The sequence below is a fragment of the Protopterus annectens genome, chromosome 2.part1, assembly GCF_019279795.1.
Source record: "Protopterus annectens isolate FY-2018-M chromosome 2.part1, PAN1.0, whole genome shotgun sequence".
Taxonomy (NCBI): Eukaryota; Metazoa; Chordata; order Ceratodontiformes; family Protopteridae; genus Protopterus; species Protopterus annectens.
The window spans coordinates 492,405,162-492,432,209 of record NC_056729.1 but is presented as its reverse complement, the minus strand read 5'-3'; the positions used below and the strand labels follow the sequence as shown (position 1 = coordinate 492,432,209).

The window sequence follows — 27,048 nt, the reverse complement described above, 5'->3', positions numbered from 1 at the left end:
GTACACCACAGCTGACATCCTGGGTCGTAGCAAAACTCTCCTGCCAAGAAGGCAACTGTGGTTCCTTAGTGAGGTCCATAAAGGGAACCGTAGAGGGGGAAAACTGTGCTATATCAAGGGGCTTCAAAGGCAATGAAGGAGGAGAATAAGTAGGGATCTTTGGCAAAGGGTGATCACCTCCCAAGGAAGGATAGGTCTTGGGGGGGTGAGATACCTCTGGCCAAAAGCACTTGATCCACAAGATGCAACACGTCATGTTCAGAGAGGCTTCTAGTGGATTTCACGGACACGGCCAAGGGGGAATCAGGTCTATCCACAGATGGGACAAGCTCGGCGGCCACATCACCAGTCTGCACTGAAAACAAGAAACAGAACTACAGGTGTCTGCACCGAGAAAATCATTGGTGCCGAAGTCATGGTCTGCACCGACAATAAGGTCGGTGCTGAAGTGGTTGTCAGTGCCGAGGCTGGGACCAAAGAAATCGGTGTCAATAACTGAGTTATCGGTTCCGGGTAAGGTGTTGGAGCCAATGTGGTTACAGTCTGGGCCGACTGGATAGTCTGTGCCAGTAGAGAGGTCTAAACTGAGGAGCCCCTCAGTACCAATACGGTAAAGGGCACGCTAGTCGATGCCAAAGTCACAGATGGCGCCGATGGCCTCTGTGCCGAAGGTCTAGGCACCGAAAGCACTGGAGCAGAAAGAGTCAGATCCGAAGTAGAAATCTTAGCCTTCTTGGGTCTCAGTTGGTGGGAGTCCCTAGCCGGGGATGAAGGAAGAGATTTGGCTTTTGAATAATCATTCGTCTTTTTCTTATGGGATCTTGGAGGGATTGAAGCCTCCGACCCAGAAATAGCCTCTGGAAAAGGAGATTTGAGTAGCCCCTGCAGTAACAATTTATTTTTCCTCTCAATCAACGTCCTGTTAGAGAAGTTCTTACAAATTCCACAGGGCAGATCAACTTATAAATGAGGCACAGTCAAACAACAGACACACAGAGAATGTAAATCTGAAGTAGGTAATTTATGGCCACAAGCTGAACATCTCTTAAATCCTGGACTACCTTTTTTATCTGCCATGATAGGAAAGAAGGAAATCAGAAAGAATACAACATAAATAAAACAGAATAAACATAACATAATAAACATAGTTTATAACAGAATAAAACAGAAAGAATAGAACAGAAAGAAAGAAGACACCTGCAGCAGTTGGAAAGACCCCAAAAGTTCCTCACCAAAAGGATAAAGGGGCTCAAACATATGTCATACGCTGCCCGACTGAAGAAACTCCAGCTCTATTCAGTCGCATACCGTCTGCTCAGAGGTGATCTGTGCCTGACATACAAGGCCATGTCCAACCCGGAATTAATGGACATGCTCCACCTCAAAAAATGCAAATCCACCAGAGCCACGAGAGCAAGAGACTTAAACCTCAACACGGATATAAATAGGACGTGCTGGAGGGACAGATTCATCACCCAGAGACTCCCTACACTATGGAACAGAATCCCAGTCCATGTGAGGCAGAGCCCCTCACCGACTCTGTTCAAGAGAAATCTTGACGAGTGGATGGGAGATCGTAGGTTTACCCCGGGAATCATCTCTGTGTCACTGCTGGACAGAGGCACAGCAAACTAATGGGTATAGTATTCTCATCCTAAGGGGTGGTGAAAGCCACACACACTCTGGCTAGGCTTATAAATGCCCTAGGGCAGATAGCCTAGTATGAATCTATGAACCTATGAATACCAGCAATGGTACAAGAAATACCTGAAGGTAATGAAGAAAAGGGGTCTACCAACGGTGGTATAGAAGAAAATACCTCGCAGTAAAAAAGATTGAAAAATTTTAAGAAGAGATAGTCGCTAAATGCAATAAGGTAAGAGAAAACAATTTATAAACCTTTCTGAGAGCAAAAGTTGTTTTAGACTAGTATGATAACAAAATATTGTACTTAGCTCAAGAGAAGTAGCTTGACACGATCGAATGGTGACGCGGCATACGAAATCTGAGGTAACAGGGAGAGGGGAATTCTGGGTAAGAGTTTTAGCTCTAGAGTTTGTAGCTGACACGAATTTGGAAGATGGCTGGCTCGGTTGCGAGGTCAAAACCGATACCCATACGTAAGGAATGAATGAGGATTAACAATATCAGATGCATCTTTTAAGTCTAGTGTTACTGGGAAACTTGAAAAAAGAAGAAGAGGAAAAGGTTGTGAAGTTACATCATTTTGAATTTGGACATTATCACAAACACATTTAGGAAAGAAAGATCCAGAGCTGGTATCCAAGCATTTTCTTTCTTTGGGTCTGAAATGATCCAGTGCCAAAAAGAAAATGGAGATTCAGACTTTCTGGAAGAGAAAGAGGGCCAGGGTAGAAGGGGCTCACAATGTCTCTTGAATAGCCATTCAGACTTGTTGGAGAGTCCTTGGTTTTGGAAGGTTTGAAACTTCTTTTTGGAACCTCCTTTCCACTTCTTAAATGTCTGTTTACCTGAATTCTGTTGAGATTGCTTATTCTATTTTTGAAGACATTGGATGAGGAGGAAGAAAATTCTTTGGACAATTTCGAAAAGGAGGGCTGAAAAATCTTAGATGCTCCCTGGATCAGTTTGCCTCTTTCATCACACATTTTGATCACCTCTGCAGCAGAGGTGCCAAGCACTAAATCCCTACCCAAGGGAGAATTTAAAATCTCACTTTTAACAACATCTGGAAGATTCTGAGAATGCAGCCAAGCAAGCCTCCTTAAAACCATCCCAGTGGCCATAGCCCTGGAAGTGGTATCATCAGAGCCATACACACTCTGCAAACAATGAGTAGTGTGACCTGTGCAACAGAAGAAACTATTTTGTTATAATAGATTTTTCTTCACAAGAAGAAACTGCAGATAAATCATTACTCATTCTCTCACAGTATGTCAGAATAAACTTTAACATACGAGCTAGACAATTTAAAATTCTGAAATTCAAAGTTGCAAAAGTATACACGTTTCCCCATACCTGTCAATAATTTTCCTATCCTTATTGGAAAGAGTAGGACTAGAATAAAGTGCTTAGCAGGCAAGTCTATTAAGGCTATAGCTGCTGGGTCAGGTATGAGAATAGTTTATAAAAATGTAAAGGTCTGAGGAACTTTATACATCCTATCTGCCTTTTAGGGCCAGCTGGCCGACTATCAGGAAAATTGCAGGCAGTAAGACACATATCCTCTAAAACACAGAAGGACAGGAGAAATGTGTGTAGGTTCTGGAAAATCCTTCTGTAACAACTCAAGAGTATTTTTGTGGGACTGAGAAACCTCAGTGTTCTCCCAGTGAAAACACTGGGCCATTCTAGCAATAGTCTCAGAGAAATGGAATCCTCCACAAGAAGAATCAGAAAGAGACCTCTCCTCTGAGTCTGAATCAGAAACCTGAGTACATAACCCTGAATTTGTCCCTGCATCTTCCTGTTCAAATTCAGAATCGTGAATCTCTTCAAGAAAGGAGACATACCTCTTTTGTTTTGCTGGAAACTACTTTATAAGGTGGATCAATAGCCTAAATCAAACCCTGAGCCAGTCCCAGTAAACTACTCCTCTCCAAAGAAGTTTTAGGAGGGATACATGCTTAGCTTTCTGTTTTTTTTTTTTAACAGGAAAAAATGGGGCAAACTGTGTTACTAATGGCAGTCACTGCTTCCCCAGGGATAGGCACAGCATTCTGACACAGCAGGGAAACCTTCCATGTTCCCTCTCCTGGATCAACAAGAGTGACTCTCCCTTGACCATTGAGGGGATCCCAACAGCTGCAGAGGATATGCCTAACCTGTGGTCCATAATGGCTGTAGGTGCTACGCCAGAGGAATCCAGAGTAAAAGATGAATGGTCTGAGGTACAACAAATGACCACTACAGAGTCACCCACCTGTGGCTGAGACAAATTGCTAGGATGTTGTGGTGACAAAGGCTGTTTGCTTATTTTTTTTCTTTTGTGGCTAGAAGAAGGACCGGCCATGGGAATGACAATCTATTCCATGGTCAAGTTGAAAATGATGCATCTAGCCAGAGAAAAACAAGCAACCTCAGCAAGCCACAGGGGCATTCTACCGTAGTCACCACTGTCTCTCACTTGCTGAACTGGGCTGGCTTGAACTCTCTCACTTCCTTCAATGGTATCAACTCACACTCGCCCACAAACTAGTAAACTATTCACTAAAAGTCCCATCCCTTCAAAATCTACTCCAGCAGTATCGTACCACCAGACCACTAAGATCCAGCAACAAAAATCACTTACAGGTCACTAAAGCTAATAACTCTGGTGAAGAAGCACTATTCTCTTGTGCCATAGCCAAATTATGGAGCTCTCTCCCACTCACAACTACCACCGTACCATCATGCACCCACTTCAAAACTTTACTAAAAGCGCACCTAAAAACATACTGGCTATGCCCTAGCACCTCCCCCTCTAATATCACCCACCCCATCCACCCACTACCTTTCTTTCCATCCCACTAACTACCTTGATTATAGCAAGCTCGGATGTTCATAAGCGTAAACTACTTATTATACAGCAGGAACTTCTTATTGTAACAATTGTTAATGTCTGTTATGTACTTCACAGATGATAAAGATTCTAGTTGTCTACAGATGTACTATGTTCTTCATCTGTAACTATGTTTGTAATTGTTAATTGCTATGTTGATCAAATTGTTAATTGCTATGTAAATCCAATGTAACTACTGTCTGTATATTTTAACTGTAGAGCTTTTCTCCCCTGGCCTCCACTGAAAATGGACCTACGTCCAGTCGGACACTCCTGGTCAACAAATGTAAATAAATAAATAAACCTGCCAGTATAACTATCAGTCCACAAACGTTACTTATGTATTTATTTATTTGTTTGACAGAAAAACACAGCAAAAAAGGACTTTCAAACACTATGGCAGCCCCATAACATTAAAATAAACATAATTTCTCCACAGAACATAGTTTATCAGTTGGATAACACATAACTTTTAATTATGTACTTACCATAACGATAGATGTATGCGATCCATCTCGCCTACATTTGTAACGAGAAACGGCTCCGACTCAGCCAATACACTAGTACTAAGTCTCTGATTGGCTGGGCCAACCCCTCTATCCCAGGATGCACCACACCTAAGCCCCCAGATCTTGTTAGCCCCACACAAAGTCTCCCTCGCATGCTCCCAACTCATGGAGATACGAGATCTAGAGAGAAGAAATAAGACCTTCAGTGGAAACCCCACAAAGCGTTTCCTCCAAATCCTGCAGGTAGGGGGCAGGAGGGGGGGTATATACGAATGTAGATGAGATGGATCACATACATCTATCGTTATGGTAAGTACAAAACTAAAAGATGTAGTGCAATCCTATCTCGCCTACATTCGTAACAGATGGGACCGCGTCCCTTGCATCTAAATCCTGGGAGGCTCACTGGAACACACTCCTGAGCACCATGGAACCAAAAGACGCCCGACCTCTGGACGCCAAGTCTAATTTGTAATGAGAAACAAAGGCATGTGGAGAAGACCAAGTGGCAGCAGCACAAATTTTATCCACAGACAGTTTGGTGTGGAAAGCTGTTGAAGTTGCCATGGCCCTAGTAGAATGAGCTCTAACTGGGAATGGAAGGGACCTTCCTGTTGATGAATAAATGAAGGACACACAATACCTGATCCATCTGGCGATCGTGGCTTTAGTGACTGGTTTGCCAATTTTGTTATATGTAAAGGCAACAAATAGTTGATCTGATTTTCTGTCCTGCTGCGTCCTATCTAGATAGAAACGTAATTGTCTATGCACATCCAACCGGTGAAATCTGTATTCTGCATCGTTGGAAAAATCGGGAAAGAAGACTGGAAGCTCAATCGATTGTTGAAGGTAAAAAGCAGAAGAAACCTTAGAAAGAAAAGATGGATTTAATCTCAGGGATACTCTGTCCTTATGGAAAATGAGATAAGGAGGCTTGGCAGAAAGGGCTTGAAGTTCTGAAACCCTTCTGGCCGAAGTAATAGCTACCAAAAATGCGGTCTTCCATGACAAGAATTTTTTCTCACAAGTTGTTGCTGGTTCGAATGGAGGGGACGTCAAGGCACCAAGGACCACATTCAAATCCCATGGCAAAACTGGAATGGAAAGAGGGTAGAGTTCTAACTTAAACACTCTAAAGGTAGGGCTAAGGCCCTCTAAGTTAAAATGGGCCTAGCCCACCAAACACCTGAAATTTACCACAGAAAACAAACTTTATCCTAAAACGACCAATACACAGTCAGACAACAAGATAGCTATGAAAACAGCTGTTTTTGGTCAACTCTTAATAAAACCCCACCACAAAAAGCCAAAAATTTGACTAAAAAATAGTTACCACAGAAAATAAACTTTATCCTAAAACGACCAATACACAGTCAGATAACAAGATAGCTATGAAAATAGCTGTTTTTGGTCAATTCTTAAGAAAAAATCCACAAAATAAAAAATAGGGTACTTAGCCACAGTCAACTCGAGACCACGTCTTATCTTTAGAAGCGGCAAATGAGATCTGGAGGCTTAGGTGTGGTGCATCCTGGGACAGAGGGGTTGGCCCAGCCAATCAGAGACTTAGTACTAGTGTATCAGCCGAGTCGGAGACGTTTCTCTGCTCCGAGCCCATCTGTTACGAATGTGGGTGAGATAGGATTGCACTACATCAGTACTTTTAACTGACAGAAACCAGTCCTCCCTTTAAAATACATTACAGTCTTGAGGCTATCCATTAAAACACAGCACTCTATCTTTAAAATAACTTTCCTGAAAAGGAAAAAACATCAGTAAAAATTTTTTAAAAAAAGATTTTTTTCTCCCAAAGGGGACTTATCTGCCTAGCTAAAGAAAGCACAAGACGAATGTCAATTCTCAAAAGCCTCTTCTGCAGCAATATATCTCTGAAGGGCTTTGCACCCAAACTTGCTTTTTAGTCAGTTCAGCTCCAGCTGATTGACAGTTTCGGTCCGTGGAAAGTCAGAAGCTGGCCGACTGTTATACTCTTGGCAGAAGATAACACTACATAGCTAAAGCTACTGCGGCAGTGATCAATATGAAGAATATCTAATATAACTATCCCTGGAGGTTGCACCATTTTTGGAGAAAGGGAGCCAAGTCGGAAAGTCTTAAACTTCCCAATCACCAAATGGCACATCAAAAATATCAGCGTCAGGTGCTACGGCACCGTGCAGTTAGAAAACGTCCAGATACTTGCACTGTGGTTAACAACATCTCAGTTAGGCACCCCTCTACGCCACACTAAGAAGTACTAAGAACATTAATCGGAACTGCCACTGTTAAAGGTTCTAATGACATATTGTCCAGCCAGGTTTAAACAGCTATTTATGTCTTGCAGTCTAAACTGCAGCTTTCCAGACAACGCTGCAGCCTGTATATGGGACAGTAAAGTTGAGTCATTGGGATGAGCTTGCAGTTCTAGGTAGTGCGCCAAAGCTCTGGTGCTGAAACTCCTAGTACCGAATAGGCGGTGTACTGGTTTTCGTGAATGCCCCGCACAGCTGAAATTTGTGCTCCGCACCACTGACTCCCTACCTTCCTAGACTGTGTCCAGCTGAAACAAGGAACTTGCAGCATAATTAGCACAGCTACTAATACCACTATGTGCTGGGCGGGAGTCCTGATACTGTAATCAGATCCCCATCTCCCAAACCTTGTAAAGAGGAAAGCCACCCCTTTATAGAAAACCCCGATGTGGGGATCACGGAAATGGTAAACGCGTTTGGAAAGGTACCCCAATCTCTATTTCAGTACCGCACGCCATTACTGACGACGAGTCACAGCACAAGTTGTACAGCAAAAGCGATCAAAAATCCTGAGGAATCTGAATACAATTATTCAGCTGTTCAAATCCATACAGAAACACACGAATTCTACTCGAGACAGTACTTTTAATACGCCATAAAACTACCAAACAGTGTCTTTTCACCATCAACATCCCTTCTGGTACGCGTTTTAAGTAGATTTATCACCTTCCCAAGAGAGTTAAAAATGCATTGTGTTTCAAACACTTTTCGATACGAATCACACACCAATTCCTGAAATTAGCCTCAAGCATGTTTTGTGTAAAGTGGGTACCACGAAATAAAGCAACCTGTAAGCTTTTACTGTGTATCGTAGCGGGTGGTTGCGAAGGAGATTGGCTGAGTCCTCTGCCGAATAACACAAAGAAAAAGCGTACCTTCGCATTTTAGCAGCCTGAAATAAAAAGGAGAGAAAATGTGCGTTCATTTAAACTCAAAATCATATACCCGTACTGCACCCATAAAGGAACGATGCGTTTTCAATAAATGATAGCCACGTGATTATCTCTAACAATCAATGATGGAAGCTAGCTAAAGCAAAATATATACGATATGTGTATTGTACATAGTAGCGCAGACCACGAGGTAGCAGTCACGCTTTTGATTCATAATCGTGGACAGGGAATGCATGCTGTTATCCACCCCCCACCACCACCACACACACACTCCGCCCCCTCCCCAGCCCGCCCAGTTTAAGAGATGCCAGAGCTAATCCGAGCATAAAGATGTTAAAAAGAGTTGAGAAAACTGCAGGCTGCAGCACCCTGGACAGCAATAACGAGACACCGTGCTGAAACGGATGCACTGAAACTAAGTCGTCATTGCATCACATTTCGACAAAGCACAGCAGATAGGGGTCATTAAATCCACATGAAGGGAAAACTGCAGTAGTAATTTGCGCTGTTATAAAAAGGCATTAGTGAGGTGTTACCTCCCCGCCCCTTCTAGATCACGTGGCTGTCCCATACAGCCAATTACAATTCGCAGATATTGCTGAGGCCCCTGAAACTGAATTGCGCCGGCATACCCGAATTATAAATACTGCTCCAAAAAGGCAGCGCATTCTCTTGAACAGCTTGCATGCCCGCATCAATACCTACAGGAGTGAATTTTTTTTGTTTTGCGCTATTTAATATATTTTTCTAGGTCATTTGCATGCATTGTTTGTCTCTGAAAATGGTTTGCGAGACTAAAATTGTGGCAGATGATCACAAGTCTATTCCTGGGACCAAAAATGAGTCAGTTATAACGTCTTCACTGATGTGGCCCCCATTATCGTCGCATCCTAGTGATATGGAAGACAGCATGAGATCTGACAAAGTTTATATTCGTGAATTTCACCCATATGATCAGGACGCAGCCCAGCGCATATTTTACGAGGGTTTAAAGGAGAGGATCCCCAACACTGCGTTCAGAGGGTTAAAACAGCAACCCAAAGCGCTAATCCTATATGTGGTGTTAACACGTAAGTATTGGCTCTCGGGGCCAAGGATTGTCGTTCTAGGCTAATTTGATGTTAGCAGGATCGAGACTTTACGCATTTCGTCGTGATTTCCAGCGGCCTTCAGTAAAGGCACTGGCGTATTGAAGACTGTATATATTTGTGTCAGGACGTGGGGGAATTTTATGTAGAGTGCAGTGCATGCTGATGATAGACAACAATTAAAATGCTCATGTGTTTCTCTTACATCGTGCACCCTTCTCTCGATGTTGATCGTTTTGGTAGCCCATAACAACAGAGAGATAGCCCCACAATCAGATAACTACATTTTGACTACAAATGATGCATGCACAAAGGCGTACATACTAGCAGAATCAATTTTGTTATGCATACATCATAGATATCTTATTTGAGAAAACGAGTTTTCACCTGGAGACTTGCAAGTTCTGCAGATTACTTGACTGCAGTTTATTTCAGCTTCACAACTCCCGCATCCTCTGTGTGGCGGGAAGGTGAAATTGTAACATCAAAGCAATCAGTTTAAAAAAAATCAAACCGTGTTAAAACTATTTAATTAACATTTGAGAAATATGCGCCCTACCGGGACGTTTCCCCACAAATGTGTCAACAAACCAGGTTGGATTTGTGTGTAAGCTACCCTTTGTCGTTCTTGCACTGGAACAGAGGATTCTGCATGCAGCAGATGTGTTACAGTGGTGCTGAATTGCAGCAGACGTTATTGCAGACTTCAGCAGGAAAACTCTTGACACGCTTCTCTATTCAGTCTCGTAGGTGGCGCTACAAATGGATGAAGAGCCCGACAGTGCGGTGCTGCATCAACCACAGCACTAGCGTAGAGATGCGGCTGTGGTTGCAGCTTTTTGTCCCCTTATCGTTATGACTCTACTGTTCTTAAGAAACTGAACGCACAATATATTTTATCGACAAAATTATTAAAGGGAAAGCAGTGAACAGTGTGCCTATTCACCTTTCTAGGAATAATCTGTACTTAGCCAGGCGAGGCTAGACTCATACAGTCCCTGATTTCGCGGAAAGTCACTTATGTTACCCCATATTTCTGGCCTGTTCCTTGTAAAATATGAGCTTTTGTGTCTAATCGGAAAGACGTGCAGTGAGAAAATAATGACTTTTGTGAGCGTCAGACTATCCTTTTATCCTTATTATCCTTAAGAAAATTATTATTATCCTTCAGAAAATGCATGAGAATCTGTAAGCCGTTATCCGAACACTTTCCCTGATAATTAAGTCCGATATTTAAAATTGTCCCATATTTGTCCCTCTGCACCCTATTATTATCTGCTTTGCCCTGGTAATTAAGTCGAGATGTATGGCGACACCCGTACGTAGCCGGCTTGTCGTAGAGCAGTGCTCAGCGGAGCTGCATCTCAAAAGAAGCTCCGTCCACGGGGCTCTTCAACTGCGGCGCACCTGCCGGAGTTTTTGCCGCACGTGGCAGTGGTCTTCAACGGTTTTATCCATGTTGCATCTTATTTCCTGTTTCTTCAGTTGAGATTATTACAATAACTAGACCTGCAAGCAGCTGACTTTCAATGAACTTTCCGCATCATTGTTTTCGGTAACGACCCTGGAACTGTTCCCCTCGTATCCGAAAGCGAAGACTGTAAGTAGATATAGTGATTATTGGTACCGAATTGACAGTCTCCTTTCCAGTTTTGTTTTCACAATTAACTGCCCTCGCCTCTGCACAGGTGTGGCAAATCTGCTGCGCAGATTTTTGCCGTTGGTTAATTGCGGTTTCCCTTTTCTGATTTACAAACATATTAATTTAATGGTATGTCACATTGTTTTAAATATAGTTACATGTGATAGTATCCAAACAGCCTCACTGGAAATAGTTTTGGTTCTTATTGTGTTAAACATAAGATAAAGTTTTGTCCATACCTTTGAATACTGCACTCCGTGTTGCACCCTCTAGGGACCTAAACCTTGTCACCACAATAAACAGAACATGCCGGAGGGATAGATTCCTGTCCCAGGGACTTCCCATTCTCTGAAATAAACTACCAATCTATATCAAACAAAGCTCCTCATTAGCACTCTTCAAGAAAGATCTTGATAATTGGATGGGAACTAGGCAATTCACCCCGGGGATCACTTCTGTGACTCTGCTCGACAGTGGCACAGGAAAATAATTTTCTTGGGTGGCAAGGGCCAGGGTACATTTTTATCTGGGCTTGTATAGGCCCTAGGGCCATAGCCTAGTACCTACCTATGAGCTATTCCTCACAGAAATATAATTTTGTAACAAAGTCAGTAAGAGTTTTAATATAACTGCAGGAAGACTTTGCAGCTACAGACAAGTAATATTCAAAAAATGGAAATCTACACGCAGTCTGATTTCGCTAGCCCTGTAAATGAATGTAAATTTTTGAGTGCCCTTAATTTGGGGCTTTGCCCTAATTATTTATGTTTTTCCCCTTATTCAAGAGGGGTATATTTGAGAACTCTGGATATAGTCCAGAAAGTGAGTGGTTGTGTGCAAGAAATTGTTGCAGGCTGGATTTTGTGCCTTAGTACAGTAACACCAGGTAGATAGTATTGGCCATTTTACAGGTGAGCATTTGGTTAATCAATCCCATTCAGGTTCCACCGTATGCAAATAGAGATCATAGATGCATGTTTGCACTTTAACCTGCAGTATACATTACCAGCAATGAAAGTCACACAGTTACACCAGAATACACTTTTTTTTTCAAAATCTCTTTATTTCAGTTTTCTTTTTTCAAATAATAACAACAATACGGTAACTCAAAAACACAAATAAACAATACAAATACCAATCTAAAGAAAACAGACAACAATCTCGTTCCGAGAAAATTATACACACACACACACACACACACACATATATATAGAGAGAGAGATATAGATATATAATATATACACAAGAAGTCACTACATCGTCAAGTAAAGTATGAGAATTCTTATGTTCATTTGGTCTCATAAGGGATAGTTGGAATGGGGATAGTCTATATATAAAGTAAAAATACAAATTTAACCATTTATTTATATTAAGACAGAAAAAAAGTCTAATGATGTTGTTAGGAAAACATGGTTTAAACTGGATTTAGAAATCTGATAATCCGGGTAAATTACTGAGCAGGTGAAATTATGAAATGTGTTTGCACTGAAAATGTGTTCTCATACAATTTGTTTAAATGTTTACATGAAGATAAATTACTGCATTTATTTTTCTAAATGAAAATTAGAAATACTCTGATAATTTATTGTCAATCAATGAGATGGATCATGTTCATAGAAGTGCATACTGATAAATGAGAATAAACTTCATTTGAGATTTTGGGTATGTGGTGATTTCACCACCGTTGTGATGCCAGTTTGCTTTTGGGAGAGTCCTTCATCCCTTTATCAACACATGGTAGGAAATTTGCAATTTCTTTCCAGAATTTTTTTTTTTTATTATTACTATACAGTGATACTGTTAAAAGTCCAAGCAAGGGCAAAATATGTTGGTGTGGGTGTATTTTTAAAGATTATGCTTTTATGCATTGAAGAGAAGAAGAGTTGCAGCGGTAGTTGTTTTAGAAAAAAAGTACACCTCCTATAATGCTTTGATAGAAGGTTTACTATTGCCTTTTATGTTTTGTTATGATTTCTCTGGCTGGAGTGTATGTATGTTTTCTGTAGAAATGTGACATCTGCCAAGTAGATACAATAGTTTATAAGTAACAGTGTATAATCGTAAAGTATTTCTGAATAGTTCAGGTTTTCTAACCTTGTTTTTCTTCAAGTTAAGGATTCTTACCCTTTCAAGTACTTTTAGGTGGGTTGTTTACAGAATATAACATTGAATTCGGTAATGGGTTGGATCAGTGAGGTATAAAGTAGTAGAGTGATCTCTTTGGAGTGGGTAGACATTCCCTATGGTTTCTTGACTTTGATAGATAAAATTATTCAGTTTAAGTTGTGGTGTACTGTTGCCCCTAGCTCTCTACTGATTGTGCATATGTTATTTTTTATTGTAATTACAATTTATATCCTTTTTCTTATATCTAAAGTTAAAGTCATTATGATTTTGCCAGGTGTATACTTTTTTGTAGACCATATTGGGGTGGACATCTTATAGTGAAGTAATTGTGTTACACCCTTTGCAATTGCTAACATATACATTAATCCAAAGTTAATTTTCCCCTTTTATAGTGATAAAAGTATTGGCAAAGCTTTACACTGGGACTCACCTTCTCGTAGTTGCACAGGTAGTTGAGCGGGCATTATTGATTAGTAGTTGTGTGATCAGCAGTGACAGGCAGTGGGTGGCCATAATTAACATCAAGTAAGGGGTTGCCACCATCCTGCACCCCCTGCTATACATAATTTTAAGTGACTTGCATTCTTGCTGTGGGGGATGCGCTGTGTGGAAGCCCCTCAATGTGTGCTGCACTGTCAGTCTTTCTAATCTCTCATCTCCTAAAGATTACTGCATTTCATTATACAGAAAGATGGGCAAAGGGATGGGATGATATTGCTAGAAACATCCATGCCTATAGTGAGCCCTAATGTAAAATATTGCCAAAGTATTACCCAGAGCCCTTTTTCTTGCTTTTACAGGCCATAAAAATAATCCAAGGAGTATAAAAGAACAGGCATTATCCATTGTCATTATCTGTTCGGCTGTTCTTGGGTGGTATATTCAGGTCACCTCCCTGCCCTAACTTGTCTTCTGCTGCCTGGCGAGTGCTATATCCATTGAATTAATTATAGCTTTACATTTAAGGCCTTTTCTTCGATTATTTTTTTCTTTACGTGGTATTGTGTTTAAAGCCATAGCAAAGTCATATTAAGAAGTATATAGTCTCAGCCTTTCATCAGCTGCTACTGTTAGTATAAGGAATTTCACAGGATTCAAAGATTAGTATCTCTCCTTAAATGCAAACTCTTTCTTGCATACTTAAGAAGATAAGTGCTGGTATAACTTTGTGATTTTTGTTGAGAATGCTGGTCAAGCTGATTAGCCTGAATTTTATTGTTTGAGATGACCCCCCCCCCCTCCCCACACCATGTGAATTGATAGTGTTGTAGCCTGTCACTGTAGGTCAGGGACTTAACCATATGCCAACATGTAATGCTACTGACAAGGGGCTTTCCTTTAGTCTGTGAACAAAACCACATGCTTGTTGTGTGGTCCTGTTAAACTTAACCACTGCTATAAAATTAAACTGCTGTTATAGAAGGTTTTTATGATTGTATGTCATTCCAATATTTCTGTTTTGTGACATTTATAAAGCACATCTGACATAGCCTGTAGTTGATTGATTTCTTCTTTGCTTATTAATAACACATGACAGTCATTTTTCTCTGTCATTTGCTGGTGTCATTAACGAACATCTTACTATTCCTTTCAACACTTGAATTAAAGCTCGCGTTATGGAGTTGGATTTTTTTTTTATAATAAATGTAAAGTAGTTGTACTTTCTGCCCTAGGCTTGCTAAATTTCACACCTTTCCAGTTTTCTCAGGTAGTAGCAATAGTGCAAGTCATGTCACAGTTGTCAGTTTTGCACGCCCAGGTAAAAAGCTGAGAAAACTGAGCAAAATGTAATGCGATCTGAATCCTGGTTTGTGGTGGTACTTTTATTTTAGCACTTTTCCTTGAAATACATCTTAGTATTTGATTACATCCACATATCTTAGTTTATCATAGAATATCTGACTTTTAAAAAAATGTAGTTAGTGGCACATTTTAAGACATATCTCAAATTCTGTCAACTTTTAGGAGTGATATGTCAGTCCTTGCGAGCTACAGTACTAACACTCAACACCACTCAAACATAAGCAGTGTTCCCATCAGACTGCTGAATTAAAAACATGAAAGTGAAAATTGTCTCCTCCTTACTGTATTAATTAAATAAGGGAACCATTTTTTCTGTGATGTGTGTGTATAGTGGGATGGCAAGGCAGGGGATTACAGTTGAAATTTGGCAACAACTAAACAAGATTCAACTTCTGGCGTTTTGTTAGAACAAAGGTCATCTGCTAACTAAGATAGAACATTGTTGCTGTTCAAGTGATGATCATGATCTGTACTTAAATTACTAAAGAAAGAAGATGCTGATGTATGCCTTTAAGAAAAACAAGGTACTGTGTATCATTTGCTAACATCTCTTTCTTCAGTACCTGCAGTTACTGGGGATGAAAATTACATGTAAAATATTTGGCATTCATACTACTGAATTTTATTTTATATATGAGCGTGTGTGTGTGTGAGTGTATATATGTATATGTGTATATATATATATATATATATATATATACACACACATATATATATATATATATATATATATACATACACACATATATATATATATATATATATATATATATATATACACACACACATACATACATAACTTGTATGGGCGGCCACGGTGGTGCAGCGGTTAATGTTGCTGCCTCACAACAATAGGTTCTCCGGTTCGATTCTTGGCTGGGGTGCCTTCTGTGCAGAGTCTGCATGTCCTCCCTGTGGTCACTTGGGTTTCCTCCGAGTGCTCCGGTTTCCTCCCACATCCCAAAGACATGCTGTAGGTGGATTGGACACTCTGACATGGTCCTAGGCATGTGCGTGTGTGTGTGTGTGTGTGCCTTCTGTGGAAGGTTGGGCACTGGGCTGGCAACTCAACACTGTAAAACTCCACTGCCAGTCGTGAGCAGACAGGTGATCCGCTGTGGCGAACCCTAACCAGGAAAAGCTAAAAGAAGATATATAATGTATATATATATATATATATGCACGCACACACACAAGTATACATTCATATGCACTTAATGTAGGATATTTTTGTAACAAGCTGTTACACTTCAGCTTTGGGTTTTTTAGTGACAAACCAAATCTTTTTTCTGGTACTATACTGTGTGATATATTTTATTTGTGCTGTATGCAAAAACTTGTTGAAAGAGCAGAAAGAGAGTCTGGATAATTCAAAAGATATCTAGTCAACCTTAGACATACAACACAAACTTCCATTTGTGCTGTGTATCAGCCATATCATAGTTCTATTTTTCCTGAGGCATGATATTCCTTGTTACAAGCAGTATTTATAGGAAGTAGATCTTCACGTCTGATTTCAGCCTGTTATTGTATGCTGCCATGTTGCAGTCACTGATAAGCTCCTTTATCTTTTCTAAATTGCATTGCTGGACTTGTCATGGATTTGTGTTTTATAGTTAACTTAATTTCTGGCTATAATCTTGATGTTAAAATTGCAAGTGGTTTGAAAACAATACAAAGACTGTAACATGGTTTTTAGTGTTTTACTTTCACTGTCAGGTTAGTTTTTTCTTTGTGATCACACCCACAAAATAAAACCAACTTGGGTATTGATTTGCATATACCAGCAAAGCATTCAGGACAATCAAAAACACCATACCAAACAGGCGGGTGAGTTGCACATGACAGACGAAACTAAGTTAAACCATGTATTCATTGGAAAATAACTGCTAGAAGTATTTGTTCAAAAACGGGATACACTACACAATTCCAGTTTAAGATTATAAAGCTTCACAACTGGTAAATGGTGTTAGAGTTGTATTACAGGCCTTAGTATGTCCAGTACACAGGAAAAAAATTCCCTCTTTTCAAAATGTATATATTATATGTTGGCACCTTAATATTTTTTGTTAAATTCTTTCCCTTAAAGCATCAAAACACAACTGTAAAAGTCCATACATAAATTCACATATCCCTGGCATCTATGACTGAAAACTCACTGCTTCTTGGTATACATTTGCTTATAAGATATGAATTCAAGAGTATGCTGCTTCCATGACTCCATCCACAACTAAAAACTCACTGCTTCTTGGTATACATTTGTTTCTAAGATATGTTTTCAAGAGTATGTTGCTTATGAGCAAATTTATGTCTTTTTGGGGAAAAAACTTATCCTACATCTTCAATTTGGTGGGGGTAGGGGGGCTTTGTCTCCATTCTCCTTGCACTTTATTGTTCTGACTGTGAGATGGGGAAAGTGCGATTTGCTTCTAAGATGAGAAATTGTCTTTACCTATTTTCTGGTTGATTGTGATCCTCTGTAACCTGAAAAATACTGGCCACTTGAACACAAAGAAATTTCTCTTGTCCAGAGCAAGCAACCGCACACAAGAAGTAATTTCCTCAAGCTGACGAGGGCAAGCAGCTGTGTTGCAAGTAGTCTCATACTGAGCAGCAATGTGTAAGCCAGCTTTGACAAACATAATGGCAGACAGCAAGAGTGTGACCACATGTATATATTATAAAACACAAAGGAATATGGTATTGCAATCTACAAATTCTTTATGTACAATAAAATATACAGTCTAACTAAAGAACAAAATACCAGTACATTTTATAATTATTGCAAACATCCACATTTCATTACTTTGGCTACTGTATTCATTTCCTAAGTCTTCGAGGAACACATGCTCCTTGAAAAATGGATTAAATATCTAAACCAACCCCAACTTTCTTGATTCCTTTTAAATGACTGCAACATATTAGAACTGTGACCTTTAAATTAGTATGTGATTCCAAGAAGATGGAATTGCTTGTGTGATATGAGTTCCTCAACTTGGTTCACTTTAAACTAACTTTGAATTTCATAGTGTTATATTGTAGAGTTTTATTACGTCTTTGAATATCTAGATTCAGTAACAGTCTTAATTCCTAATTGCTTCTGTATTGTAAAGAATAAATGTGAATTTTTTTACATCTTTTGGTAATCTTGGTTTGAAAGATAAATTCTTTTAGTAAATATTTTTTGTTGAATTTCTAATCTGCTCAGATTTCAAATTTTATACGTGTAAAAAGAGCTGTTGTACTCCAGAAGTGGTCTAATAAAGGCTTTATAAAAATTAATTATGTTTTTATATTTCTGCTTAAGACATTTTTAGACAAAGACTCACTTATGTAAAAAGTCTTAATAATTACATCCAGATGTTTTGAAAAAACATGCTATTAGAAATAATCTTTACATTGAGACACTACTTCCAAAATAAAATCTTGTAAACATATTCTGTTTTGTTGATGGTTTTCCAAAGTATGTAACTTTACATTTAGCAGTGCTAAATGTAATTCCAACACCAGAAGCCCATTTAGTAATTTTTCTTAAATGATCATTAATTTCCTGATGGTCATTCTTACTTGTTATAGTAAAGCCTATCAGTCATATGCATATGTATTCATCCAAAATGAATTATGTATTGAAATTGTAGAAAACATTAAACAACAGATGGAGCACTGAGCCTTATGGTATACCCATAAATACATTGATTATTTTGGAGAGCACCCCTGAATAAACACTCCTTAAGTCACCTGAGAGTGAGCCAATTCATGATTCAATTGATAATGTAGAAGTTGTATCCTAAAACTTTGCAGACTGAATGATGAATTAAGGAGTCAGAAGCTCTGGTCAGATCTAGGAAAATTGTAAAACAAGATAGACATAAACCTATAGCCCTGGTTACTTTTTCATAAAACTCCCTAAGATTAGTAATAACAGAACTCCATATTGATGTAAATCAAAAATTTCTACACAGTTATATTCCTTAAAAATCAGCTCCAGGATACATCCCTCAAAACATTTGCAGAGTATGTATGTAAGACTCACAGGCCTATAATTTGTAATGTCTATAGACTATTTCCTTTGTCAATATAGGAGTAATTTTTGATAATTTCCAAAATTGTGGCACAGTTACATTTATAAGGAGTTTATTAAATAATATGCCAGATAGAAAGTAATGTCAAAGACAGCTTTCTTTTCAAAAAAGTATCGGAATACAACGAGGTCCCATTGAAACATTATTTTTAACCCTTTCAAGTGAGGTTTTTAATACTCATCTTAGTCCTTACTGGACAACTTTTATCTGATATCGAAAATCACACACAAAATTTAGTCTTGTCCAAACTTTGTTCATTACTGCTGAAATATCTGTCACATTCATTAGCTATATAATTTGTCATAATATCATTATTGTTTTTCAATACAGTAACAGGGTTTCTAATCTTTCTGAAAGAATCTGTGTAATTGTAGTACACTTTGGTATTAGTCAAAACGCATAGTTGATTTTTAAGTCTTGTATTTTTGGATTTTAGTGTTAGTTACTTTAGTATGCATTTTGTAAGGGGGCAGCATCAGACCTGTTGCATATAATAAATTACATTTCAAAACAAAAGAAATAAAAATCCCAGGCATATCAGTTCCTTCCCTACCTACTGTACTCTAGGCAATATGCATGGGCGGCTAGGACATTGACTTGCATCCTTTCTAAAGTGAAAAAAAAATGTTTGTCTCAGTGAAGCAATCTTTGCAAAAGCTTGCTTCATCATTTGTGTTATAGACCAATAATCATGACTGATGCACGCTGTATAGAACTGCTTCTTTCCAGATTTTGGTGGGTGTCTCTTCTGCTTATGATGAAAAGACGTGCATATATGGAGAGAGCTGTAAAAATGAACTTGTGCTTCAGTGCTTGGGTCAAAGACAATATATTCAGCATAAAAGTCTCTAAGCTTCATGAAAAGTTAACATCTAACCACTTTTTAACTGCAAATCCTTGTTTTCAGTAAAGCAGATTAGAATTAACAGCTGGCGTCTACAGCCTTTACAACCTGCTGTGAAGATCTCTATTTAAGCTCCTACTCTGCCACAGGTCTGCCCACCAAAGCTTAATTGCAGAGTCTGCAGATACTACCAGAGCTAACTAATACCATGTATATTGTCAAGGAGGAGACATCTGAATATTAGTAGACACACACACACATACACACACACACACACACACACACACACACACACACTAGAAAGTTGTGGCCAGTATGTTATGCATCTGGGAGATAACACTGCCAGTTTCAAATGGACATCGTTCTGAATCCTTACAGGACAAAATTACTAGTGCCACCTGTGCTGGTTAAAACCGGTGAGGATCTGGTACTTCTGGCAGCATTGAAAGAAAACAGAACAGCTTGGAAAGCACAGCCATATTCACTGCATTAACACTCCTCCAAAGGTGTAAACCAGGCTTATTCCATTTTCAAATACCAGTATGACCAGTGTGTCGATCACATTTTCCACTAGGATCCATTGATCTCTAGCTGTTCATAAGCTCAAATATTCAAAGCTATTTGATATCCATTTTTATACACTGGTGTGCTTCTATCCCTCCAGTTAAAGAGCAGTGATTGTATTAGCTAGCTATAGAAATCCCTTTATGACCCAAGAAAGCAACAGCACCTATCTGTTGGAACTGGAATCACTCAATATTAAAATCCAATACCATTTTCCTGGGTGATCTAAACTACCTAACTGTAGACTAGGAAACCTACACCACCACTAGTGCACAAGCATAGAGATTCCTGACCTTTGTCAATATAAATACTCTGGGGGTGGAGGCAACATCTTGGATCTTTTCCTTACTCATATGGTGACATCTTGCACTATTCCTTGTGTATCTTTGTCACTTGTTAGATCTTGTCATAAAGCCATCTTCCACAAAATAAAACTGAATTCAGAAACACCATCTACCCAAGGTACTTTTTAAAATTTCTCTAAGACAAACTACTTAGTCTTAAGGGATACATCGGCAAGCTCTAAATCCCTACAGCCCAGTTAACAGCTGAATACATGGAAGTGTACATCACCACACTATACTGGCAGCTGTACCCTGCAGGAGCAAGCTCAGGGCAAACCCCAGAAACAACCCCCCCCCCCGATAGAACCATAACATCAAACATTACAATAAAAGGAAGATCATTTTGACTAAAACAGTAAGAGGAGCAATTCCTAGAATGATAGAGCCCTCATCAGCAATTCTTCCTGAAACTGACTTGCCTCCAGCAATCATGCAGGACCAAGTCCTAACGACTGTATCACAGGTTCATAGGTATGTACTAGTCTAACAAACACCAGGGCCTTTTTTAAGCATAGTTACTGTGCCTCTTTCTATCAGAGGTATGGGGGCCAAACCCAGGCTAAATGTACGATTTCCATCCATTGGGCAAGGTTACGCCTAAATAGGGTTAGGGATGGACTGTGGTTCACATGTATGGGGAGGCTGTTCTCGAGCATGGGGGTCCTCTGAGACACATACTGTCTTGCCAACGTGTTCTGTTTGGATCCAGTACTTCCGATTCTGTTTGTTTTGCAGATGTGCAAAAGGTCCATCAGAGCTGATGCAGAGGGTGCCTTGCATGCCAGGCATATATAGTCTGCCAATAACCTGTAGGTCATTCATATAGGACAATATGTTTATATCCTGGATTCTCCTGATAAGGACCCTTTGTGGGTGTTCCAACGGTTGCATATTTCTGGTCAGGTACATGTCAAAGAAAGAATTATATTCAATGATGGGTCTGAGAATTGCTGAATAAAATGGCACTATGACTTCCTTGGACCTTACTTAAGGTGGGTGACATAGAACGATTTTCTTACTACTCCGGCCACGTTGGTCAAAGGCCAGATTACTGTCTACATATGTTCCCAGATCCCTGACTACTGGGTCAACTCATATCATTGGCTTGGATGGTCATTTTCCCAAAAGGCGCTATAATGCATTTCTTGGCATTGAGTTTTATTCCATGACTTTGGCATCAGTTGTTCGTCTGTGTTAGACCCTCTTGTAAGATGTTTATGTCATGGGGAATCTAAGATAACTCCCAATTTGCAATCATCTGTGAACTTGGTCAGCCAAATACCCTTGACATTAGCCTTTACCTCAGAGAAATAGTTGCCAAATTGAAGTGGTCCCAGCATGGAGTCTTGAGGTACCCTGCTGGTGACTGGTCATTTAGTGGAGGTGGCTTCACCAATCCTGACTTCCTGAGTCCTATCTGTGAGACAGCTTTCAATTCAGTGGGTTATGTAGGGTTTTATGTCCACCTTGGTGAGTTTGTCAAGTATACCTGAGTGAGGTATTGTATGGAATGCCTTAGCCTGGTCCAGCTAGGCGATATGCACCATTTTCCCCTCATCCTTTGCCTTGTTGACCTAATCAGTGAAGTCTGCCACATTTAGTAGGCATGAACTTCCCTTGATAAAGGATACTGGGTTGGGTCCAGTGTCTGAAGGTGGCCTATGTCTTTTTTGATCATTTCCATGATATTTTTATTGAAGCAACAGAAAACCGAATTCTTTCCTAGGGAAAGAATTCAGTTGTCCTTTTCTGTTGCTTCTGTATTTTCAGCGCTGCGGTGGAAAGTTACGGGTCGGGTTCAGGTAAGTGTGCGATTGAGTGCGGGTTAGGTTAGTTAGGGTTAGGGTGCGGGTTAGGTATGTGTGCGATTGTGTGGACGTGATGGTTAGGTGAGTTAGGGTGTGGGTTAGGCATGTGTGCGATTGTGTGGACGTTAGGGCGGGTTAGGTGAGTTAGCGTTAGGGCACGGGTCAGGTAAGTGTGCGATTGTGTGGACGTGAGGGTTAGGACGGGGTAGGTGAGTTAGGGTAAGGCACGGGTGAGTGTGTGATAGTGACGGACCTTAGGGTTTGGGTTAAGGTAAGTGGATAGTTAGTGTTTTTTTGTATAGTTTAGTGTAGGGTTAGGTGCAAGATTTTAGGTGTATGTGTGTGGATTGCTGTTTGTTTGGTGTGCTTGTGTTGTGTGTATGTGTTTTGGAACAGCAAATTTTTTCCCTAGGAAAAAATATGCTGCTCTGTATGTTCGATGTTTTCAGCTTTCGCTGAATAGGGTTCGATATCAGAAACCCAATGTTTGTCACATGGTTATACTATGTTCATATCGTGCATTATTACCAGATAAATTGTGCAAGATATCTGAAAAACTGTGGGGTCATTGGATTAAGTGGAAGTAATAAAGTATATGCTGCTGTAATTTTCAAAATGTTAAAAATAGGATAGGAACATTTATGAAAAATAAGGGTTGCACTGAAAGGGAGGATACAGAAGTTGTTCCTTTTGTAAGGTATTTTTTACATATAAGTTGAGAAGTGAAGTTGAAAAGTTATATAGTTGCATGCTGGCAATGCTTTTAATGGGGTTAATTTAAATAAGTTAAATGCAATATTTAAATATGAGGTATGTGAAAATGTATAGAAATTGGTTGTATTACTTTATAAAGATGCATAGCTGTGTGCTTAAGTAAATTGAACAAACACCAAGATGGAAAAAGTGAAGAGTGGGTTTACGTCAAGGTTGCTCTGTTAAACATATGTATGGAAAATAATGCATATATATTTATACGTATAACATATGTGTTAAGAAGGACTGAAGAAAGTAACAGAATGGGGGTATTGGGTAAGTATGGAAGAAGTAATTGCATTATGCAGATGACATAATGGTTTGTGAAAAACAAATCAAAAATTTTGAAGGAAATTCATAGTACAACTACTGCCCTACTTCATTTTGCTGATACAGTCAATGGAAATAGAAATTCTGGTAATCTGATATTATCTTTATTTCTTGACCTGTCAAAAGCATTTGTCACTGTCATATGGTGGACTATTACAAAATCTCTCCTCACTTTGACTTTCCCCTACCTCCTTCTCTTGGTTTAAATAGCTACCTAACTGGCAGACACCAAGCAGTCAAATGGCAGCACAAATACTCTTCCTTCCTACCCATTACAGTAGTGGATCCACTAGGTTCCATACTTTGACCAAACAACTAAATCTCACTGCTGCAAAGGCCTGCTCCTCCTCAGTATTACTATAACCAAACCCCAAAATGAAGCAGGAATTTCACTCTACTCTAATTCTGTGTCTTAATTCTGGAATACCCTCTCTCCTGCTCTCAAGCACCTTGATAATCAGAAAGCATTCAAAATCAAGCTAAGTGCTCACATCAGATCATCCTGGCTTTGTAGCCGAACAAGATTATATCCCAAGCATAATACTACAGACTACTTTAAACCCTCACCCGTTCCTAGAGTTTTACATATCCCCCTAGCCTCACCTACTTTTTCTTCATGCCTTCACTTCAGACTTATTTCTTAGAAAATAACATTTGTTTTTTCTGAATTCACCATTTTTTTCAGTGCAGTCTTCTGTCTTCTCCCCTGAACATTCCTAACTTACCTCACTAAACATTTCCAGTTTCTATCTTAAAAAAAATGCTGTCTGGATTGTACGTAAAGCGCTCTAAGAACCACCTGCTACTGCTTTATTAACATCATAGGCTTTGTTATTGTAAATGATACTTCTAATGGAGTGTAACAACTGTTTCGGAGCATTATAACTGTTGAACATAAGTACTTAACCTATCCGTGTTTGTTATGTATGTTTTAAGTGTTGTACTGAACTGTTAAGTCTTAACACTGTATAGTATTCAATCTATAAGTGTATGGTAAATGTAACCTATAAGTGTATTGTAATTGTTTTACTGTTTTATTTTTGTATTTGGAGCTTTTCTCCCCAGGCCTCTGCTAAAAAGGGGCTTTTGTGCCCAGCTGGACTTGGATGGTCAACAAATGTAAAATAAATAAAAATGATGAAGACAAGGGTTATGATAATTAAAGCAAACATTGAGCCAACGATTCCTTTTTAATATTGCTATAGAGGATAGTAAGAATTTCAGAATTAGTTTTAATGGGAAGGATGTATAAAAAGGAATTGGGTTTCAGAAATTGAGAAGGTGGAGCATTTAGCCGTAAAACAGAAGCAATAGGGGTTTTGTACATTGAAACAAGTCTGTGTTTTAAAATCTTATGCTTCATCATTTATAAAGTGCCCCAGCTGTATGGTTGCCATATGTAATGGAAGTAAGACTGGCAGGAACAATATTTTCAGTTTGGGGATTCATCTATAATCCCACAAGAAGATGTCTGGCAAGAAATTAAGGTGGATTAACAAGGATAGCAGGAATTATTGCTGTTATGGAATCTGCATTCTTTGTATATAAACTGCGTGTGTAAATATGAGTGGTATATGGTAAGAGTATATATAAATGATAATGGATTAATAAATGATGGAATAGAGGAAGGATTCTAAAATGTTTTAATTTAGTTAAAATATTATTTGAGATGTTTAAAGTAGTGAGACAGATATGCAAGGCAGTTAGAATAAAAATACTGGAAAAGATAATGGAAAAGGTTGATACAGTTTGGAAAGGGTATTAAGAGGCAACCAGTTTGTAGAAATATTTGATATAAGAGGAATTATGGTGAACATAAAGCAAAAAAAATAATGTTCATGGTGCTGCCTATGATTTGAATTAAATGAGGTATTTGAGACTGATTTACATTTTATGGAATGTGGGTATATATATAAAAGTGTTGAATGTATTGGGAATGAAATGGGATAGGCAAAATACCCTTTGTAGAATTGTTTTGGTTATTTGAAAATACTACATGAAATGGGCCTGAAGAATTATTGCATGTGGTCTAAGCAATGTGTTGATACAAGCAAGACTGAAGTCCTGTTAACAGCAAAATGATGCAGAGGTTGAGAATGTAGTTCAACAAATGTATTGTGGAAGCAGTGGTTAAAGGAACTATGAAAAGTCTGTATTTTAATATTTTTTTTGCAAAAGTCTTTTTATTATCTTTTCAGTTAATATGTATGATACAGATTAATGCCAATACTTCAAATACTGACAGAGTAAGAACAAGAGTGAGAGTTTGCATACTTTCCTTCTGGTCTGCTGGGCATTTAACAGTTGTTTTTGAGCCTCTAACTTTCTAAATATTTGCAGTACAATAATTTCATGTCAATGATAAATTTATCTGCCTTGTGCCAAGTGAGTGCTGTGATAGGCTCTAGTACCCCACAGCTTTGGATAAAGAAGATATTGTCGAATTAGTAAGTTAATGAATGATATACTGGAAAACAAGAAATTGTTTTAGTAAAATAGGCAATATATAAACAATGAAAAAAAAAAACAAATGGACTGGTACAGTAGTATATATATCAGAAACAAAACACCAAAACAACCAAATGATTCGATGATCTTCAACACCTTTAATACTCCATAGAAAAATTCACCTAGTAAGCACTTTTGTCTAGTATTAGACTTCTTCAGACTGAATGAAAGAAATAAAAAACAGCTGATAGACACATACATAATTAAATAATTTGCATAATTAATACCATTTGTAAAAACAATTATACAATCAAGACTTAAAGAGCAGTAATGCCTGCTTCATTGCTTTAATTTTTTTCTTTTTAAATATATCTTACATTTTTCCTTGCCATTTATTCCTGATGGGCTGCTAGCATCTAATTTAACTATCCAGCAGTACTCCCTCCAATCTAACTCTTCCTCTGATTCTAATCTGTTGTAAAAATCAGACACCACATCTAATACTAAAAACTTAGTTGTACCACTACATCCTGCAGTGCTATAATGCTTTCCCCATGCATTGTTGTCAGCTTTTTTATAGCATACAGATAATTCTGTATTCTCTTAAATAACTCTCTTGTAATCATGCTAACATAATATGCAGGGCATGAAGAACAAATAGGCAAGTAAACTACAAAATTTATAAAAATCACTCGGCATAATTTTTATATTTCTTATATAAACCTCATTTTCACCTGCCAATAAAAACTTCTAAAACTTAAACATTTAAACATTACCCTTTTCTTTTTTCTTTACTAATATATTTTAACTTGTCCTGAAAAATATTATTTCCTCTCTTATTTATTAACACTGGTGCTTTTCCCAACACTTTTTTAACCTCTGGAAAACTATTTAAAATTTTAGCCCTGTTGTTCATTTTGTCATGAGACCTACTTGTGTCATTAAATTTTTGTTTAACAAGGCTTTCCGGGTAACC

General features: G+C 38.8%; 1 protein-coding gene across 2 annotated transcripts in view; it reads left to right on the top strand.

Moving 5' to 3' along the window:
- Positions 1-8,891: 8,891 nt before the first annotated feature.
- NAT8L (N-acetyltransferase 8 like) overlaps positions 8,892-27,048 on the top strand; it is a 529,875-nt gene continuing 511,718 nt past the window's right edge. For both annotated transcript variants that reach the window (XM_044062290.1, XM_044062289.1), the window contains exon 1: positions 8,892-9,309. In XM_044062290.1, the coding sequence (XP_043918225.1) occupies positions 9,000-9,309 (310 nt within the window). In that variant the 5' untranslated portion in view covers positions 8,892-8,999. The remainder of the gene's footprint in view (positions 9,310-27,048) is intronic.